Raw genomic sequence first — 13,077 nt, 5'->3', positions numbered from 1 at the left:
GCAGCCTAGAACTAAGAAGAAATTTCCTGACAGAACAATTAACCAGTGGAATGGCTTGCCTTTAGAAGTTATGGGTGCTCCTCACTGGACGTTTTTAAGAAGAGACTGGACAGCCACTTGTCTCAAATTGTACAGGGTCTCCTGCTTGAGTAGGGGGTTGGACTAGAAGACCTTCAAGGTCCCTCCCAGCTCTATTCTGATTCTGATTGAAGGAGTAGAACCTTATAGACAGCTTTCTCACAGACACATGAAAAAGATTTCAAAAAGATCCCTGCTTTCTCCTGTTGTCTCAAGAAATGGAGGTGATCAAATGCAACTTCTTTTCCAAATGTCATGCCATTTCCTAACTGGATGCTATTTGAAAACGCAAATTGCCTCCATATCACTCTGAATTGTAACAGCAAAGAGTAAAGTTGAAAGCTGAAATTGAGATGAAGATAGTGGAGACAAAACATCTTCTGTTGTAGTTGACCAGTGTGCTTGCATCCCATTTGGATCACTAATTAATTCTCAGGCCATCACTGCAGTATGTTATATTGGCTCTTTAAAAACTTAATCTAAGCATTGTTTTAAACTTTTTAAAAATGCTATGCATTGCAGAACCTTTTTATTTTCTTGTTTTCTTCCCCCATGACTCAGTCTCACAGTAATATTAAAGTTACCAGTTCCTAATTGATAACTGGAGACTTAAAAAAAAAACATTCTTTAGCCATAAAACTCAAGCTTTCTTCTCCAGCTACCTGGGAGCACCAAGTTAATGTTGGTTGATTTTGATATGCTAAGCAACACAATTCCAGGACTATATGCAAAACTGAACATTTTCTCCAGAAGTCAAGAAGGGCAAAGAGTTTCTTTTTTGTTGCAATAGGCTTGAAACTTTTACCAGAAAGGAAAACTTCAGAGTCTTTTTTGCATGTTGCTGAACCTGTCAATGTAAAGATCTGGTGGGTAAATGGTGGCATTCAGTATCCAGAGCCAGCTGCAAAAGAAAGAGCCGGCCATTTTGTAGCTGGCTTTTCTGATGAAGCAATCTTGATATATGATCAAGCAGACCCAAACTAAGTGTTTTGGTTCAGCTTTGTTTTTTAAGAGACTCCCAAGGTTTCACATCCAGAATCAAATAGAAAATGGTGGTTTAGGATGGTGGTGGTGGAATACCTAAGGATTAAGAAACAGGGAACCTCTGAAAGTATGCTCAGACCTTCCTCTGTGAAGGAGATGGGATGTTTAAAAATGTGATAAATTAATAAAGTTGTTTTGATTTCTCTTCTGGGCTCTTCCTACTTCCCCAGTTTTCATTCTAGCAGCCTAATTACAAAATGTAATTAGAAGTCATGTCTAATTTTTTTTAAAAAAAGATAATCCAGTAACCATGGAAGAGAGAAAATGGGAATTTGCACTTCCATCTTGAGGCACGAAGATAGTTTGGTGTTGATCAATGAAAAATGGATGGTGAATTATCCTCCCCTTGCGTGCCTTTAGAAAAGGCTCATTTTAGGGTTTTTTAAAGATAAGGGTCCACAAACCCAAGCCCATGGCCCAGTACCAGGCCGTGGCCCATTTGGAACTGGGCTGCAGAAGTGGTGTGTGAGTGCGGGCATGCATGTGCAGCTCCATTTGTGTGAGTGGCTGACGCATGTGCCTGCCGCTTGTGCAAATGGAGCTGTGCACATACACACCCGCCACTCACACAGAACCACCTCTCTCCTCTCCCCCCCCCCTTGCCGGTCTGCAAAGCCAGAAAGGTTGGGAAACGCTATTTTAGGATATAATTTTTATGAGGATTTCAAAGAAAAATTCCTTTTATCTACTTCAGATTGAGATTTGCTTTCTCATCCCAATTATGAATGGTGCCTTTACAAAAACCCTCAGTTCATTAGAAAGAACAAGTGGCGTGGTGATCCCAAAGGTGCTTTTTCACGAGGCAACTGGACTTTCTTGTTTTTCTTTGAAGACGTTTTGCTTCTCATCTAAGAAGCTTCTACGTGGATGAGAAGGGAAACGCCAAAGAAAAACAAGATAGTCCAGTTGCCTCTTGAAAAAGCATCTTTGGGATAATAACTATGACCTAGATGACTGAGAATCTCCATAGACAAGTGATACTTCATTTTGCTTTGAATTAAAACTACTATACTGTCACTTTTAACTCTCCTCTATACCAGGGGTAGGCAACCTTGGCTCTTTTATGACTCATGGACTTCAACTCCCAGCATTCCTGAGCCAGCATGGCTCAGCTTGGAAACCTCTTCCTTTCCCCTCAGCATGGCTGGCTCAGGAATTCTGGGAGTTGAAGTCCACAAGTCATAAAAGAGCCAAGGTTGCCTACCCCTGCTCTATACACTTGAAATGGAAAGCTTGGAGGATTTGGAACACATTTTTTAATAATGGAGCCACAGGATGTGCTGAGGGTCTGTCTTAACGTGGGAGAACCGAAGTGCCACAGTGGGAGAGGTGAAAGTGCCAATGGAAGATCTGGTGTTTTTATTTTCTTAGGACTGAGGGTAGCGTTTCTTCTGTTTTAAAGCTAAATGCACCTGGCTTCAGGCCGTACACTAGTTTTTTAGTGTGTTTCCTATTTCAAAAAAACTCAACACCATTTCCAATTTTCAGACATCCATATTTAGAAGAGGCTCTGAAGGCAGCAAAAACAAGGTCTGGTGGACGTTTATGGTATGGAAGCTTCTTCTAATATAGCTAAAAAACTGACTTGAGGGCGGATGTTAAAGAGCGGATGACTATTTAGCAATGTCTGATACTTGCAACTACTTAATAGACCTGGGAGATGGATTGTAAACATCTGAAAAGCAATCTTTACCGTCTGGAAAAATACTCAACAGTCGTATCTTAGGGTCAAGGTCAATAATAAACAGTATTTTTTTCTAATTGCTTCTATAAATTGCTCTTGCTGATATGTTTAAAATGAGACTGGAGTCATTTTCCTACTTCTACTTTTTATTTGTTGCCGACCTGTATGAAAAATCAAAATAAGCCACAAAATGTGTGCCCTTCTCTGTGGTAATAGGAATTTCCTACAGTTTTCTTTATTTTTGTTAAAAGAAAATGTGACCTGGCTCAGACTTAAAATACTACCAAATGTCAAGCAGAGGAGATGATTGGAAAACTTTTTCAAAACCAGCCTGATCTGGTTTTGAAATCTGACAAGTGAGGAAAGGTACAGTATCTATCATAAGGATTTTCTGCGATTCTCAGAATTTGATAGACAGTGCAAACTGCCACTTCAGGACTTTCTGTCCTTTTATTCAAACAACCAATCCTAAAATCAAGTACGCTATTTATTTTTGCCCAAGAGCTCTTCTCAGTAATGTTTCAAGATTTGCCTAGGAACAAACATGCTTTAAGCAGTGTAAATACTGCCAGATCCAATTCAGGTTTATCATTAAAATCACAATTTTTTCAACAGCCAGAACTGTCTAGGTCAGTGGTGGTGAACCTATGGCACGCGTGCCAGAGGTGGCACTCAGAGCCCTCTCTGTGGGCACGCATGCCATGCGCCAGAAATGGCAACCATCCCTCTTCAGCCAACCACCCACTAACTCGCTGAGGTCCCACATGGCCGGATGCATCCCAGCACACCCCCATCCCATCCCTCTTGGCCTCGCATACTCTCCTTTTCCCAGGCACAACACTGCATTGCCTCCTCAGCTGTCAGCTGGCCGTCCAGCTCAGAGGCGGTTTCTCTGAACTGCTGGTGGCGGACTACAGAGCCCCAGAGTGTGCCGGTTGAGGGGCTGGCAGGCTGTGGCTGCTGACGGATACTATTGCCCCCCATGTGCTCGCTGGCCTCTGTGTGCAAGGACCGATAGTGTCAGGCAGCAGCCACCCCGGCCCCTGCCTCACCTTGCCCTGCAACAATGGCACCCCTGCCCTGCCTCGCCTTGTCTCACCCCACCCCGCAGGATGAGCCTCTTGCCCACCGCCCCATCTGCCAGAGACGCCCTGGATCTCCCCCAACCCTGCCCAGCCCTCATAGGCATCCCTCCCTACGAGCTACATCAAGGTGACCACACCTACCTTGGCCACACCCACCCAGTCTGACATGACCACCACAGCCACGCCCATCCAGTGGGCCATGCCCACCTGGCACCCAGCAATAAATAAGTGGGTTTGGGGTTGCAGTTTGGGCCATTACTGGTCTAGGTCCATCTTAATTACTGGGGAATTTTCTTTCCGCTAGTTCTCCTTCTCTCATTCCTCCAATATATAGGACTCCATCATTATTGCCAACCCAGCATTTCCAGCCACCTCATCTGTCTTCAATGCGAATGCTTCTTGTGAGAAACAATTCTAAAATTTTCCTTAGCAGTAATTCACTGTATCAGTGAGATGGGCGGCATAGAAATTTAATAAATAAATAAAAACTAGCCCATAGCATTTGTTTGGGCATCTGCATGGACATTGAACAGCAAACAGAAAGCCATGACTGAATGTAGACTGTCACATACAGGTACTTCTCAACTTGAAACAGTACATGTAATGACTGTTCAAAGTTACAACAGCACTGAAAGAAGTGACTTGTGACTGTTTTTCACATGATTGTTGCACCATCCCCATGAGCATATGATCAAAATTCAGATACTGAGCAACTGACTGATATTTATGATAGTTTCAGTGTCCTGGGAGTCATGTGATCACCTTTTGCAATCTTCTGACAAGGAAATGCCAATGGTGAAGCCAGAGTCACTTAATAACCATGTTACTAACTTAAGAATTGTAGTGGTTCAATTAATAACTGTGGCAAGAAAAGTTGTAAAAGGGGGCAAAATTACTTAACAAATATCTCGTTTAGCAACAGAAATTTTGGGGCTCAATTGTGGTCATTAAGTAGGACCTGTCGTTGTTCCAAATCCTTAAAAGTTGCATAAAATTCCTCTTCTGTTTTGTGCATCACTCCCAATCCTACTCCAGCCAACATTTGGGTAGACATACATAAGACAATTTGAGAAGAATAGATTTGCCATGTCCTTGCCAGTTCTTGTTTTCCAAAATCAGTACTCTTTTCTCTTGAGCTTCCAGTATATATGTGAATCTGAGGTCCTTTGCCCTTTGTTTCATACTTATGAATTATGTATCTGTACCACCAAAGATTATAAAACGCAACAAAAAAGCTTTCTGTTATCTTTACTTGTTCACCTCTGACCAGCTTAATAGGCCCTTCTAAAGTTTTAGCTATGTGCACACTATGTGCTCTGGTACATTTTTCAGTACATAGCATACAGACAACTGTTTCTCAAGCTTGGCACTGTAAGATGGTTGGACTTCATGGCTGGTTAAATAATTCTGGTACTTGAAGTCCACCCATCTTAGAGTTATTAAGTTTGAGAAACAACAATATTTTGATGCAGGGTTTATTTTGCTGATGTTATTATACCCATTGTGCATACTTTTCCTATTTTGTTTCAATTTTTTTCTTTAGTTAATAGGTCTGTAAAATGCTGAGTGCCTATCCCATCCCATCTCCCTTGTTCTTTGGATTATATTGGCCTACATTGTATTATCTACAGAACAAAGATGGGGAAGGGGAGATGGGTTAATCTTTCATAGTGTGGAATCTTAAAACTGTCTGTCTCACTGCTCCCTGAAAAACTCCTGTAAGGAGGGGGGGAGGAAATCAATAGAAGTTATTTATTAGCTGAATTGAAGATGTAACGATGCAAAACAAAAATGTCTTCATCAGGCAAGATGATTAAAATCCAGAAGGAGAAAGGAGAAGAGGAGGAGGAGGAGAAGGAGAAGAAGAAGAAGAAGAAGAAGAAGAAGAAGAAGAAGAAGAGGAGGAGGAGGAGGAGGAGGAGGAGGAGGAGGAGGAGGAGGAGGAGGAGGAGGAGGAGGAGGAGGAGGAGGGAGGAAGAGGGAGGAAGAGGAAGAAGAAATGTTAGAGCCATGTCTGTAACAGATGTGTTTTTTTGATAGGAGAAGAGGGAGGCTCCAGACATGTAAATCACTTTAAAACTTAGGTTAATTAAGCAGCAGGAAAGTAATTGGCAGACAAAGCAGCAAGAGGGTATGTTGGCAGTGAGCTACTTAACTGGATTGGTGCTACGATGGCTGTTCTCTATACTGGCATCCATATTCCCTTTCTGTAAGAGAAATAGCATTGTACAGATATGTGCAATTTTGAGAAAGATAACAAAGTCATAGGGTGATTGTTAAATAACAGTTTTCCCTTTCTGGTGCATAATGGAACATTTCAGTTTTCTTTAGGCAGTTCATTTATTGGTGGAGAAAATTAGACATGGCTAAATGTAATATATAATTTGAATGTTATTGTTGCATATAATCTGGCATAATTGGTTCAGTGGAGGTGCTAGTTTACTAATAGTGCAGTCGACCTGAACATGGTCATTATGTATGCAATCAAATAGCTCACCAATGGTTCTTTTCTTTACGAACTGTACAATTTTATAAAACATAAAAAGTTCTAACTCCTGGCAGTGCTCCTACATCACATTGTTATTGAGTTTTATTAAGTGAATCATCTGCATTATGAGAAAGAGAAAAAAGACTATTTCTAAACCTTTTATTTCCCCAGGGAAGCTCACATCTTTTCAGCTACAGCGTTTAAGTATTAAAAGGACTCCTAGCAAATCCAGAGTAAAATTTCATTTTGCGGTGGATGATTTGTTTGATAACAGAAAAGAATTTAAACCAGATGTGCAAGACCCTCACAGAGAAAGAGTCTCTCTAAACATTGTTGAGACCCTAGAAGGAGTGGCATAATAAACATTGTTCATAGACTCGAATCTCATATGAAATTTTTATTTATTTATTTATATCATGCCTTTCTTTTTATTAATGACTCAAGGTGGCGAACATGTCCAACACACCTTCCTCTTCCTATTTTCCTCACACCAACAATCCTTGGGGGGGGGGAGGTTGGGCTGAGAGACAAAGTGAATGGGCCAAGGTCTCTCAACTGGCTTTCATGGCTAATGTAGGATTTGAACTCACAATCTTCCACTTTCTAGCCTGGTGCCTTAACCACTAGACCAAACTGGCTCTCAGTTATAGGCTGAGTGGGTATTTGGTCTCTCGTGTTGCCTACAAGACAAATGTAACGCACTAGCCCAGGGGTAGGCAACCTTGGCTCTTTTATGGACTTCAACTCCCAGCATTCCTGAGCCAGCATGGCTTCCTTTCCCCTCAGCATGGCTGGCTCAGGAATGCTGGGAGTTGAAGTCCACGAGTCATAAAAGAGCCAAGGTTGCCTACCCCTGCACTAGGTGATATTTTACTTTTCAGTACAGAGAGTTTTATGTTTGTCTTATGCGATTTCATAAATACCTGTAACGGAGGGTGAAGCTGGAGATAACACCATTCCTCAGGCAACACACTGACCCTCAGGAATTATATGACACCTGTTGTCATCTGTGTGCTTCTCCTTCTCTCTAAATAGACTGGTTGGGTACCTTCATGTGGACTGTTTTCTGGGTCTGTGAAGCAGCAGTTTTTCTACCAGGACACATGGGACATGCAGTTTCTTGTTGACCCACAGGCCTTCGAACTGGCCAATTTAGGAAATTCTTTCTGTCCATCTTCATTGCACTAGTAAGCTCAGAGATGTCTAAACTTTACAAATGAAGCCTATGAATGCTCTCTTGCCCGCTGAGTGGATAGCTTGTTCTCACTTGGTCCAAAGGGAATTTTAAACTGGAGTTCTGCTTCAAAAATTGTCATTATCAGTCTGATCGTGGGTTAGAATATGGGCCATGCACAAGCATAACATGCTGATCATTGGATTGGATTCCCCGATTGGCTTTTTTAAATTTGATTTTTCTTATTTCCCAACAGAGTCCATCAGTCAATTTTTCCCAGGGCCAGCTGCCAAAGCCAACATCACTTTGTGGCCTTGTCTCTACGAGAGGAGGGAGCCCACCAGCTGCGAGAACACGGAACAGCTTCAACGGAGCGAAACTGAGGTTCCTGAGCAAAGGAGAGAAAGAGAATCCACCCTTAGAAAATCTCTGGACACATTCTACAGTACTTTGTGCCAGAAGAAGCCATGTGGGAGGAGTCCAATATATGAATCAACTTCACAGTGTCTGTCCCTTAAGGCTGCAGATCTTGCAGGCAAAGAGGGAATGAAATTTACAGTGAAGAATCTCCAAATTGCTCAAATGGTTTTGAACAGAGAGGAGAATAAAGTCTTTCCTCAGCCTCCCAGCAACCACTTCTGCCTTTTGACTCCCGACAGTGCCGTTGCTAATTCAGAGAAAGGAAAAGCAATCCCTGGACTCTCAGATGATGTGTTTCGATTTATTTTAAAACAGAATGTACCGAAATGATGCTGGGCCTGAGCGTATTTCTAAAATCTAAGAATTGATCAGATTACTTTAGCTAGGGAATGAATTGTTAACAACCACTTGACAAAACAAAGAATATAAAGAAGGCACGATTAAATTGTAAAATGCCATAAATTTTAATTATTCAGTGATTTGAGAGTATGTTTTCTGTAGGCAAAAAAAGCTTGAGACTCAGACTTAATTATGTCCAATATTAATAATTCTCTTTCTTCTAAAAATAGAACTGAATTTGAAAATGTTCTGTTTGAAAACTAACAGGCTTTCAGGTTAAAACGTAAGCCTAGAAATAATTGCTTGTACTTCTAAATGAATTCATGAGAATAGATAAGCTTTGCAAAGAATGGCCTTCTCTTAATGGAGAAACCAGCAATATACTATGTGGGCTGCTGATGCAATTCATTACGATCTTAAATGAATTCCTTTTTGTTTATCCTATGTTGCTTAGGAATAATAGGAGTCTAAATTCACCATCTATAAGAGGACAGGTTGCTCTCCTTGTGCTAAATAGATTAACCTGCTAACCTCCTTACCTTGGAACTCTACATCTTTTGTAATTTTATAATATTGTTTTACATAGCTTTTTTAAAAAATTTGAATCTTAAATTATTCTGCTTTCAATGCTTAATTTTATTGATTAAATTCTACACTGCCCAGGGCTACTCTCTAAGGGAGATGGGCAGTTAAGAATTGTGAAATATAAATAAACCTAATTCATATTTTGGAATGTGTGCATAGAAAGAGGTCTCCCTTCTGCTCCTGGGAAAATAATTGATTTTGCTGTTTTAAAATTTGCTGCTCGAATACTGAGTGCTGTGTTTCAGGCATGCATCAGTTCACATTATATAAATTGGAGATATTATACAGTACATCCTCTTCCTTTTCATACTTTGTAGACAGCATAAATACGCTGATGAACCACATGATGTACAGTAAGATCCAGGGAATGGCCCATGGAAAGGTGTTTCTATGTATTTTTATGCGCAAGATCTTGTTGAATCTGATGCATTCAAGAATATTAGTAAAGGAGAATATTTGTAGCTCAGGGTTGACATGAGGGCTCCTTGATGCTCTCTGAGTTTCTTGCAGACTAGGCACTAGCACTGATGATGTTACCTAGTTTGAGTAATGAAACGTCTGCAGGAAAGCTCAGAGAGCAAAAAGGACCCCTCATTCAAGAACATCACATTAAAAGGAACCCAAAAGCTTAGACTATCACCTTTTCCACTGATAACAGTTCCACTGAATAGCTTTCTGGCCCCTCTTTTTTCCACAACTTTATTGATAAAATTAGCTCTAAATTAGAACCCAGAAAAGCTGACTGCAAAAGCAAGTGCCTTTTAAAAACCTTTCCTTTTTGCCTTCATAATAGGAATGTCTTTTTTTTTTTAGTGAGGTATCTTGGGGCTATCTACCTGAACAATTTTAATAGCAGCCAATAGATTTGTATCAACATAAAATACCCCTGTGAAGGCTATTTTGGCTGTTGGATTTCAGTGTTATTCTATTTGTTCTGGGAGGTCTATTTTAAAGAGACAGTGGTGTTCAGCTTACTGGCTCATACAAAGAGTTTATTTGAGTTTTACACTTATAGTTCATTTTTCTTAGGGCTGCTGTACCTCAGCTTTGAGAATACAACTTCTAGATGAGAGACTTTGGTATGTGTGTGTGTGTGAGAGAGAGGGGTATTTCTTTGCTGGCATCTAATGGTGTTCTGGTTCTTGCAACCCAGATACTATACAGTACCTTTCAAACCCTTACAGTTTAGGGCTTGAGTCAAGGATAACATACTCTGATAACCGTTTCTTCCAGAAATCTCTTAACTAAGTTATCATCCTTGTCAGGCTTGATAGGTAATGACTGAGAGGAGGTCCTTCTTGATAGTGGCAATCTGCTGGAGATTTGGATACCATTACAATTTCACAATTCTGAATTCAACAGTTCAGCCCCTCCCCTATTCTCCAACAAAGCGATGCTTTGTATTTTCAAGATGTAGCAGAACTGAGGTATTATACTCATTGGGCTCACTTGTTAGGCCTTACTAACAGAGAATGGAATACTTTTCCAAATTTGTTTCAATTGTGTTGCCAAAAAAAATTAATGTCAATTTTATTAACAAACTCCATCATTCTAATGGTATAAATGGCCCTCTTACTGTTTATAAAAAGATAGAGAAGTTAACATTAAATCAGATTTCTTCAAGATGTATAAATCTGTAAAAAATATTTGTGAGATAATAAGTTTAAAATAGATATAGAAATATTATTTATATATTTAGGTTTCCAATATCCAAAATAGGAAATGACTACAGAATTGCTTCTTATACTCACATTTACTTATATTAAGAGTGCATTATATTATGCTGGAGATGGTGCAGATTATCACAAATGGTGGTTTTTGTCCTTTTGGTCTCAAATACTGTAGAGGATCAATGTAGTGTACCTTTGTACCTAAAGAGAGAACTGTATTTTCCACTCAGGAATAAATAAAAACTTATTTATTACACTATTACTAACAGAGGCAATCATGAGACTTCTCTCAGTAATTCATATTCAGAAGTATTGGATAGTGTCCTGGCAAAACAATATATGCAACAACACAAGCAAAAGTAAAGTCTATCAATTGGGATTGTTTTGAAAAAACATAATTCCTTTTTTAAAAAATAGATAACAAAGCAATACATTACCTTTTTATTAGTTACTCAAACATTAAAAATAATAATAGAGACCTCACATATGGTTTTATGAAGATAAAATCTGTGATTATATGTGTTTTTTTCAGGAGGTTCTCGGCCTCTTTTCCTTCATAGATAAGACTTAATTACAAAACATGTGACTTGATTTAGATTCTGCTAAAGTTCTAAGGCAGACATGTCAAACTCACGACGTCACGTGATGTTGCGTGATGTATCAAAACTTTTTCCCCATTGCCAGCACTGGGGTGGGCGCAGTTTCCTCGTGATGCGTCTGGCCTGTGGGCCAGCAGTTTGACACTCCTCTTCTAAGGTATTCTGTCCCTAAATTCTTCGACTATCAAATTACCCCAATTTAGTGGCAGGGCTTCCTTCCTGCACTCATATTAAACTGCAGTTTGAGGAGGGATTTATTTACTCATCTTGGTTCCATCCCTGATTAGATATTCCTGGAGTCACTTTTAAGATTTAGAAAACAAGCACACCTCTTGGGAATTGTATACTTATGAATCATCTCTGTAAAGATTTGCTCCCTTTGCTATCAGTGACAAAGTAAAAAGCACTGTCTTAAACCAGAGGAACCCAAGAAAACTAAATTAAAATTCTTGCAGTGCAATCCTAGACATTTATTTGGGGGTTAATACACTGTATTTAGGTGCATTGTAGATTTTACAACTCATTCACCAGGAAAACCCATCCTCACAGCTTTTCTTTGACTGCGACCAATGTGACTTGAAATATGCGGGGTATATCTCTCTGAATTAAATAGGAGTAGATTTCCCCAACTGGGGGCAAGTGTGCAGCTTCCCAGATTCCGAAATAATGGTTGTGGGAGGCTATTTTAAAGCTTCTAGACTGTCCTCCACTCAAACATCCAACAGATATTGCCAAAAATATTGATACCCCTCCACTTTTCCCCAAAGATCCCAATTTGCTGTGAAATAAGTTGAAACTGATACAATTAAGTAGCAGTCACCAAAGCAGACAAAATAATAAATGAAATTGGCATGGATATAATTATTGGTACCATTAGCCTAATATTTCATAGCGTACACTTTTGAGGCAATAATTGCAACCAAGTGCTTTCTGTAGCTCTGAATTTTTATACTTCTCAACTGGCAATTTGTTCCACCCTTCTTGAGCAAGCCTGTCCAATTTTATTGGGTTTAATGGGTTCCTTCTCCCAATGGCAAGTTTCAGCTCTTTCCATAAAAGTTCTATTGGGATTCATAGTAGGCCACTTCAGAATAGTCCAACGTTTGCTCTTCAACCATTCTTGGTCATTTAGATGTATGTTTTGGGATATTATCTTGCTGGAGGACTCATGAGCTGCAACTGAGAGTATCTGCTGTCATTGTGCCCTGGACAGATTTTAGGCACCCTCTCCACTCAGCCTGATTTAGAGCTATAGAAAACACTTGAAGCAAACTGGAGTAGGGAATATGGCGTAGGGATTAAAGAATGGTGGATAGTATTTGTATCAATTTCAATTTATTTCACCGAAATTGGAATTCTTTGGGAAAAAAGTGGAAGGGTACCAATACTTTTGGCTTTGTCCATAGATCATTTCCAGTACTGCAGAAAGAATTTATTTTCATGTATTTATTTGAACTATTTTTCAAGGCAATGATTCTGTGTGGGGAAAAAGAGATAAAAATAAAGGAAACAAGAGACTGCTGTTTCTATTCTTGCCAGTGTGTGGTCTAATGAAAAGGATTGTCATTCCCCTTTCTATTTATACTTTCTATACTATTTATATTACACAGTTTCCAACATTTTGTAATGCATGAACATGCTGCAGCATATGGTTTCTCAAGGGCGCACAGAACTTTAACAGATTTTGTAAATGCATCTCTTTTGATAAGTGTGTGACGCTTATTGTTGGCCAGATTAAAAATAGACCTTGCTGTTTTCATGATTGGTTTATATGTTCATTGATGGTAGACACCAAACCTTGACAAAAATGATTGGTTCTGGATGTCTCTGGAGCTTCTCAGTCATCCAGGTCATGGTTGTCCCACAGTGCTTTTTAAAAAGACAACTGGACTTTCTGATTTTTCACTTCTC

At 39.7% G+C, this 13,077-nt stretch overlaps 1 protein-coding gene across 4 annotated transcripts in view; it reads left to right on the top strand.

Moving 5' to 3' along the window:
• Positions 1 to 10,826, top strand: part of SHLD1 (shieldin complex subunit 1) — a 52,582-nt gene extending 41,756 nt beyond the window's left edge. For all 4 annotated transcript variants that reach the window (XM_039329437.1, XM_039329438.1, XM_039329439.1 and 1 more), the window contains one exon: positions 7,810 to 10,826. In XM_039329437.1, coding sequence (XP_039185371.1) covers positions 7,810 to 8,303 — 494 coding nt within the window. In that variant the 3' untranslated portion in view covers positions 8,304 to 10,826. The remainder of the gene's footprint in view (positions 1 to 7,809) is intronic.
• The last annotated feature ends 2,251 nt before the right edge of the window (positions 10,827 to 13,077 follow it).

The sequence above is a fragment of the Crotalus tigris genome, unplaced genomic scaffold, assembly GCF_016545835.1.
Source record: "Crotalus tigris isolate CLP2741 ecotype Arizona unplaced genomic scaffold, ASM1654583v1 scf7180000024397.1630199, whole genome shotgun sequence".
Classification (NCBI taxonomy): Eukaryota; Metazoa; Chordata; class Lepidosauria; order Squamata; family Viperidae; genus Crotalus; species Crotalus tigris.
This window is presented reverse-complemented; position numbering and strand designations above follow the sequence as displayed.